This window comes from Diplotaxodon limnothrissa, linkage group LG8, assembly GCF_057381915.1.
Source record: "Diplotaxodon limnothrissa isolate DT_005_m linkage group LG8, D_limnothrissa_male_GT1.1, whole genome shotgun sequence".
NCBI classification, from domain to species: domain Eukaryota; kingdom Metazoa; phylum Chordata; class Actinopteri; order Cichliformes; family Cichlidae; genus Diplotaxodon; species Diplotaxodon limnothrissa.
In genome coordinates this window covers 19,606,056-19,614,759 of record NC_140603.1, presented here as the reverse complement: position 1 = coordinate 19,614,759, position 8,704 = coordinate 19,606,056, and the positions used below count along the sequence as shown (strand labels likewise).

The 8,704-nt window shown below is 39.4% G+C and overlaps 1 protein-coding gene and 1 non-coding gene across 2 annotated transcripts; one reads left to right on the top strand and one right to left on the bottom strand.

Moving 5' to 3' along the window:
• Positions 1 to 663: 663 nt before the first annotated feature.
• Positions 664 to 5,263, top strand: LOC146626781 (FERM domain-containing protein 6-like). Its single transcript, XM_085360789.1, has 13 exons — positions 664 to 882; positions 1,147 to 1,237; positions 1,981 to 2,060; positions 2,584 to 2,642; positions 2,787 to 3,012; positions 3,097 to 3,252; positions 3,649 to 3,714; positions 3,819 to 3,887; positions 4,011 to 4,185; positions 4,369 to 4,521; positions 4,814 to 4,945; positions 5,039 to 5,061; positions 5,145 to 5,263. The coding sequence occupies exons 1-13, from the start codon at positions 664 to 666 to the stop codon at positions 5,184 to 5,186; spliced, it is 1,491 nt and encodes a 496-aa protein (XP_085216915.1). The 3' UTR covers positions 5,187 to 5,263.
• Positions 5,264 to 7,589: 2,326 nt separating this feature from the next.
• Positions 7,590 to 7,672, bottom strand: trnal-cag (transfer RNA leucine (anticodon CAG)). The gene has a single exon. It is a non-coding gene; the product is annotated as a tRNA-Leu (tRNA).
• Positions 7,673 to 8,704: the final 1,032 nt, after the last annotated feature.

The following is an 8,704-nucleotide window of genomic DNA, read 5'->3' as shown; positions in this document are numbered from 1 at the left end:
ATTAATGATAGATTAGTGATGGTGTTGCCTTTTTATTTCTTCTATTATATCTAAAAAGCATTTTGTGATTATTTTTCTGGTGTGTGAAAGGGGTAAAAGGTTATTATAGTTAACTAATGCTTAAATAAAAGTGAGTTAGGAATGGTAACTGCAATGAAAAATTAAATAAGAATAAACTATAGTCATGTTAAAGAGAGAATACACCATATTTCAGTTTCAAAGTTCAACAGGTCAATTATTTAAATACAACCTCAGATGAACAACAGCGTGAATTATTACACTGTGCATGAAACACTAAGTACATCCCATCACTCAGTAGCTTGTAGAACAAACTATTATTACCAGGACAGATTTTAAAAAGCTGACTATATTCAGTACATACGGGAACATAAACCCAAAGATAAACAAGCAGACACAGTGCTTCTAACAGTAGCTTCTGACATGACAATTTCTCTCTGCAAAACATTAATATCTTTCAGTTTTCTGTAGTATTTGGAGTGAAAATAACTCCCAGTATGTCCAAAAGAAGTAAAAGGTGATCAAATGATGCAAACACATTATTAGCACATTAGAGCTAATTTTGTTTATTTATTTCTAAAGAGATCAAACTGCTAAATAAATAAATAAATAAATACATTAAATTCTCTGGTTGCAGATCTGGTAATGTGGCAACTTTTGATGCATCTGTCTGTTTGTACAGACATCATTATGTGTCAGGCTGAGGAAGGAGGGAGGCTTGCTTTGTTAGGCCCATGGGAGGCTGTGAGGAGGATATATAGTGGATCGAGACCATGCGAAGCCTTAGTGGCAATGAGGACCAAACAGAGGCGACAGGTGTGCGTTCTTCTACCGAACAAGCAGCACCTGGATTGTGCTGTCACGGTGAGTGACCACAGGGCCTTTCTGTAGCATATTTTCTTGTTTGGTATTTTACTGTGACACGTCACATGGGCACACAGAAACCTAAATTACATTCATGTTAAGATTGCATTGATCTGTCAGTAGGGTATATTTATTTTTAAAACAGTGGAAGAGCTAAAACTGTATTTTATTAGAAAAAAACATATTTGCAAGAAAGCCAAAACACTGAAAGCATGGACTCTCAGTATGTTTTATGTTTTCTTTCTTCTTCCTGTGTGTTTATAGGTAAAAGCCAGAGGCCGTGAGGTGTTGAACAGTGTGTTGAAGCATCTTGGTGTCAGTGATCTCCAAGTGTTTGGTCTAGCTGTTATGAAAGGTCAGTTAGTTTCTGCGCGGGAGTTCAGGAGCAAATGTTTTTTATTCATTAACTGTGGAACGCTGAGATTCTGGGAGGCTGCTGATAGTGAGTGAACCTGCTGTAAGATATGATAAATGGAAAGCCATCTCCTATCAGCCGTAAACAACATAACTGAGGGATAACACGTGTTAAATGGACTCATTGTGTTGATTTCATGCAGCGCTGTCAAACATATGGTTTGCAGGACAAATATGGCCAAAACTGAGTTACTTTACTTGAGCGTGCAAGTTATGTCGAATTTTTTCTTCCTATTTTTCCACTCTTTCCTGTGCAGCATGAAGTGTTGTGTCAGGAGCTAACCTACCTCAACTGTTAATTTTGCCGCCCTACCGAGAAGTGTGAAATATGGTCAGTTTCATGGCTGTTCATAGATGTGGTTCTTTGATTAAGACAGTTGCAGTTCTTTTTAATGACAGCAGATTTATTGAATGTGGAAAAACTGAGACATGTTGTTCAAATTGCGCTCACTATCTAAGACACACCAGCTAGTTTGTGATCCCATAAGTATGAATGTTTTAAAAATGTATTTGTTCTTCTTCAGAGCAAACGCAATGGAAATAAAAGGCCTTTGTACTGCTAGGTTGTTAGTCAATACTTTTACTTTTCTGGGCCACATGGTCTGAAACTGAGCTGTATGTAGACCCTAAACTGAGCCTGACATCTCTGATTGAATGTGTGCTTTTTTTTCTCCTTTTTTTAAGATAATGATTACCTGTTTCTTGATTTGGACCAAAAGCTGAGCAAGTACTTTGGGAAACGATGGAACAAAGGATCTTTAATGGTTAGTTTTCCATTTCTTTTTTTGATGTAGTGTTTGCACTGTTGAAACAGAAATCACCAGATCTACAAACAGCCCCATGCTGTAATGGGAACACTCTAAAAGCTGAATTTAGTGATCTCACTTAAAATTTCATGTTTTCCTGGCAGTCATGATGATTTGCATATCAATGATCTCAAGTAGATCTTGTGGCTCATTGTTATGCACTGGTGCTGATTTCAGTAGTTGTGCAACTTTGCTGTTTACAAGACTGGGGAAACCTGCAACAGATAAGACTGAAGGCGTTGCTTGTATGAGTACTAAGATGTTTCTCCCAGTGAAAACACTGTATCCAGATAAAGTCCACCAATGGACGACTAACATGTCAAACATGTTAGAAAGATCTGACTTATTTTAAAAGTTCTTTTATGTCCACGTTTTCTTTTTCTTTTTTTAATGATTTATCATATTGGTCAAATATTAACTAGACTGTGTGATAGCAGAAACGATAAACTGAGTACTCTCTTTACTCATCCCACCTTTCCAGGTCCCGTTTATCTTATTTCTAAGAGTCCAGTATTATGTAGAAAGTGGGCTGCTAATTTTGTAAGTTTGTTTTCCATTACCTTCTTTTTCCAAGATTAATAATTTCCACTATAAGTGTTGTTGAAGTTTATGAAAATGTTTGTGGAAAAGTAGACACCTGACAGACTTCATAACAGGAAAAGAAAACCTCCCTGTTTCTTGCAGGAGCACCACAGTGCAGCAGCTCTACTACACTGAGCTGAGGCAGAAGGTGCTGCGTTCACAGAGCCACCATCAGGAGGCTTTGTTCTTCCAGCTGGCAGCCTCTGCCCTCCAAGCTGACGTTGGCGATCTGGCACAGGGAGAGGAGACTGAGGAGGACGGAGAAGAGAAGAAGCAGGAGAAAAAACACAGATGCTACTTTCTCCCTGAAGATTACTTCCCCTCATGGGTAAAAAAAAAGAAAGAAAAAGAAGTGTAGTCTAACCTTGACAGAAATACTCTTATATATATATCTGTGTGTTCATCTTCTCAGCTCATAAAGCGCAGAGGGAGAGAGTACTTACTTCAGCACAGCCCAGTGCTGCATGGTGAGCTGAGGGGGGTGTCCCGCAGGCAAGCCATCCTGCACTTTATAAAGGAAGCCAACGAGCTGCAGGATGGACCTGTCACATTCTACAGGATGAGAGAGGTCAGACAGTGTTACAGTTAAACAAGGGCGAACTCTGTGTGAGGATGTCTGTTTCTTAATTAGTTTAAGAGAGACTAACTAAGAAACTTCTGTCCTGAGATGTTGAATATGGAGCTACCAGGCAGTTAAAAGGAAAAGGAAAAGAGGTCACATATATCAGACACTCCATAAACGCGTACATTTCAGAAAATCTTCAGAAAAATATCCTACAGGGTGTGAAAACTGTTACAGATCTCGTAAAAAGCCCCAGTAATAATTCTTTGGCATGCTCTTGCATTATTTGTCTCCCTTGGTCATTTTAGAGAACTCTTTTTGAGTCATGTTTGTTATGTGAGCCCATGGCTTTAAAAAACAACAACAAAAAAACTGCTTTATCAACTATTATTTTACACACAGGAGGACAAACAGCCGAGGAGTTTAATCCTCCTCGGTGTGACAGTGAAAGGAGTCCATATTTGCCAGGTGAGTCGTTTTCAATGACAGTCTCACACATAATTTTAAATAAAGTTTATGAACTTATTTTCACATGTACATATAGATTCTTGATCTGAATTTGTGTTTTTAAGGAGGTGGAAGGGAAACAATCTTTGTTGTACGATTTCTCCTGGACAGGTATTGATCGCTTTACCTTTCAGGTTAGGTTCTAAAGACTGGACTATAATCAAAATATACATACAATACAGGTCACATTGACCTGCGTGTAGCTTTAACCGTAACACACGAGATCATCCTCTTTATGTATGGCTCTTACTTTTCAGGGCAACAGGTTTGAAATCACTGCTGTGGGCTCTTTGTGCCTTCCTAAACTGGTTTATTACACTAAATCAGCTTTCCACTCTAAACACATCCTGAGGCACCTCCGTGACAGTCACCAACTCCACATGAACATCAGAGATGCAGTCAGTTCCATCCAACAGCTGGAAAACATGGGTAGTACGTAAGGCTTTACTTTACCACAACCTATCTAAGACACGACTGAGTCAGTTGTCTTGGTCTGAAACCAATATCATGTAATAATAATAACAATAAGTCTTTTAAGTGATTTTAAAAGATTTGAGATCACAGTCTCTTACACAGTCACACTCCAAAGGTGTTCTCTTTTCTGTCTATCTTCAGCCAAAGAAGCCTACATCTGCGACACAGCGTGCCTAAGAAAGAGTCTCCAGTGCAGCAACCTCACATCTTCAATGTCCGACTGCAGTGATGCTCTGGAAACAGCTACTGCCTGGTTTAAAGAGGAAAAGGAAGAGGACGGAGGCTCTACAACAGGTCTGCTATTGGGAGGAAATGATTGTGTAGATGGTGCAACATTTGCCTCTCAAACAAATTGTGCATTTATGTTTGGAAACTGGTAAAAACACGTTTAATTCTACCCAGCAATGGTTTACAGCAGTAGGTCTGCAGACCTAATTAAGGAAGAAAACAGCTGATGTTGCTGAAGTGACCAAGAGGGAGAGTTTAAAAGCTCATTAGGCAAATGAACGCAGAACTACTTTCTTAACTTACCTGTTGTACTTTTGCCTTGAACTCAAAATCAGTTGTTTGTTTATACTGATGCCAGGGTCTGAGCTGTGGTTGGACGAATCAGAGGAGTTGTTTGTTGATGATCCAGCTGAGGTGTCCTGGCTGGCTGAGCTGCTCCGTGGTGTGTCTGTCGACGCTCCTTTGATGTTACCCTCTTTTTGCTGGGCAGGTTAGTCCAAAAACCACTAAGACCATTCTAAAATAACAGTTGAATCATGTGTTAGTTCTGTGTAGCATGTGATATTGTGTCCTCTTTTATCAGCTGTCACCATGGAAATGAAACAGGTGAGCAAACTGCAGGTCTGTCTGTTTGAACATTTCCAGCACGATCCTGCATCAAAGCCAACATCTTTCTCTGTGATCTTCAGGTTCTGTGGAAAAAAACGGATGAAGGGATATCTGTGGACTAATTGAGATTCAGAGGATGCAGGGATTCATCACCCGTTCTTCATCTCAAGACAAGGAGACACCTGTTGGAGTTTGTTGTTATGGAGCTAAAATGCTGAAAGGATACGGCTGAGCGTTATATTTTGTTTGCTTAGAGGAAACCTCATTAAATGTGCTAAAACAGAAGCCATATAGTGACCTGAGTAGTTATAACTTGCTTTAAACTATACAGCCTAAAGTTGCAGTAATTACACTTCAGAAATCGAAAGAGGTATAATAGTGTTTTAATACATATTTACAAACTAAACATATTAAAATATCAATAACATAATAAATACAACACTTGGGACATTTTTGTCATTCTTTGAACAGTGCTATTACAATCAGTGCTGACTTCTGTTCATTTGCCATTATTAATGTTACCATTAAAAAATTGTTCTGTTTTATGATTCAGGTGAAATTATGTTGTCAGGCTTCCACAGTGTGGCAGTATTTCCAAACAATCAGAGTCCATGCCATCATGTGAGAGGTCTAAGATGCTGTGTTAAGGGTGCACTCTCCCCTGGAGGTGTGGGTTCAAGGCACACTCCTGTTGTTGCGTTAAACCAAACATATATAAATGAGCTTTTCTGAAAATAAAGTAAAGATCTGTGTACAATATGAGAAGGTTGGTAGCAAAATCGGAGAGCAATGCACTGTGTAGGACACATGGAAGTACAGTGCCGAGGACTAATCTCCTTCAAAAACACAATGATAAAACCCTAATACTAAGCACTCAGAAGATTGCTTCACTGTCAGTGTTGACAGCTCTGCACATTGGCTGCTGTGTGAATCCTGTCTAGGGTTCTCCTTGGCTCTCTGTTCAAAGGGGCTCTCATGCTCTGGGGGGCCTCTGGATATTTGGGGCCCAGGTCTCCTCCATGCCTGCTTCATGTCTTTGGGAGCAGGCTGTGGCTCCCCACACCTACCTGTTAAATAGTTAAATTGAGTAACCTAATGAACACAAGTGTGCTCACACACACAAGTGTACAAACAGGTACCCACAGACACACTATCTTGGTCGGCTGCTGCCTCTAAACATGTATCATTAATACTGTGTGCTGCTCAGTGTTTTTTCTCTCTTCTTTTCTATTTTTATCTCCCTCTTCTTCTGTTAACTTTCTCCTCAACTCCACTCCCCTCTTTCTTTCTTCTCCCCTGTTCCCTCCATCTTGTCTGATCTGAGTCTACTAACTCAAAATAAAAAAAAATCCTAATCAAATTCTAATAAAATATGACTATAAAGTGGACCACTATAACAAAAGCCGTAATGGTCCACTCGGCAAATCTGTTGGGCCTTTTGTTTTGCCTTCTGACAATATTTCTGATTGCTACATTGAAAAAAAGAAAAAAAGACAACAAAAATACTATATCAGCATTTTACCATTAAAATATATTTTAATCACTTATTAAAACTAGAGTGTTTTAGTTTGCTTTCATCCAAAGCATCTTACAGTGTTATGCAGAATTTCATTTGATGAGATCACATTGTGTGGCTTCCAAAATCTGTGTGTAAACCCTCTGTGGTGTGGGTTTCATGGTGTAATGATTAGCACTCTGGACTTTGAATCGAGTGATCTGAGTTCAAATCTCTGTGGGACCTCATGCATGTTATTTATTAACTTTCCTTTCCTTCTTCACATCACCTGCTACATGTTCAGTGGCAGTTGATTCATTTAGGTGGTGAGAGGATCCACTTGTTATTACCATAAAACGTCCAATGACAGTTGTATTCTAGTCCTGAGCTAGTATTCACTGACAGCAGTTGTATAGAGGTATTTTAGCATGAGTATGAGTATTACATGTCATTCAAATACTTACTGTCATAAAATAAAACAGTTTCCTCTACAATATCTTGAACAAAGGTAACATCTTCACTAGCTGTTGGCTGTTACCTTCTCGACTTAAGCTGTTTTGTGAATTGTTCAGTCTTTGGCGTAAGCTCATTCGAATGCTTTTTTTTTTGTTTAATTAGGATGGCCAAGTGTTCTAAGGCACTGTGTTAAAGTTGGAGTTCAAATCCAACTCCTGACAGTTGGATTTTATCTTCGATAAAGAAAAGGTTTTGTCCAAATCTTCCAAAATCTGTCTGTAAACCCTTTGCTTCGTGGGTCCCATGGTGTAATGGCTAGCACTCTGGACTTTGAATCCAGTAATCCGAGTTCAAATCTCAGTGGGGCCCAAATATCCTTGTATCTTGCACAAGGATATTTGGCATGTAGATTAAAGCATCCCATCACCAACCTGGTAGGTGACCTCCACTACGGAACCCCCAACACTAACTGAATCAGATTTCAAGTTCATAACTTATCAAAGCAGTTGCCATTTGGTGGCAACTCCTTTATTGAAGGAAGACATCACATAACATTTCAGTCTTAAGCAAGTAATGTCAGGAGTGGGATTTGAACCCACGCCTCCAGGAGAGACTGCGACCTGAACGCAGCGCCTTAGACCGCTCGGCCATCCTGACACATTTGTGCTTGTTGATACAGAATCCACATGACAGGCTAGCAGATCAAGACACCTTTACAACTGATCAGATTGGCAGACTATTACACCTCTGCTTTACCAACACATATTCAGCTGAGATTCAAGAAGTCACTTTGATGAGACTTTTCTTCAACTATCTGATAAATGAATGTGACCATTTGGTGGCAACTCCTTTATCGAAGGATGACATCACATAACATGACATTTCAGTCTTACTTTTAATAAGCAAGGGATGTCAGGAGTGCGATCTGAACACAGCGCCTTAGACCACTCGGCCATCCTGACATCCTAAGCGGATCACTCACTCACCCTCTCCGTTTCTTGCTGTGCTGAATTGTAGCATGAACGAATGCCGGCTGCATTTGAAGGAGTCGACGAATTGGGACAGCCTTTGTTGCCTGGCTGTGACTTATTTGGCTTTCAAATGCGGCCTCCGAAGGATGCAGCCGACGTTTTGGGACACAGCTACAGGGGTGAGTTGGCAACCAATGTTAATTTGCATTACCGCCCCCTGGCTCACAGCTCAGTGGACGTTTAAATATACATAAAAATATATATTTGATACATAAAATAAAATAAAAATAAATAAATGTTCCCTTTAGAAATCTTTTTTTTGCTCTATTTTGCTCCATAAAAATAGTTGTTTTTCTTTTTCAATCACTCATCTTAGCAGTAGGATATACATGAAAAAAGAAATATATTAAGTTTGAGTGAAAATGTACATCCTTTGCACTCTCTGGGCAACTGACTCAGTGACTCAAATCACTCATTAGACCCGATTCACTTTGGTGAGTGACTCATTGAAACTCGATTCAGTAAAAAGAATTGAATTTACCATCACTACATGTGACGGTACAGAGCAGGGGAAGGCGGGGCTTGTTCCCTCCTAACCAGTAGGGGTGTTAAATATACTCTTTGGGGTTTTATTCTTATATTGATATTATTTACCTTTTATTTTTGATCTACTTTACCTCAACTCAGTGATTAACAGAGTAACGATGAATCACAATTA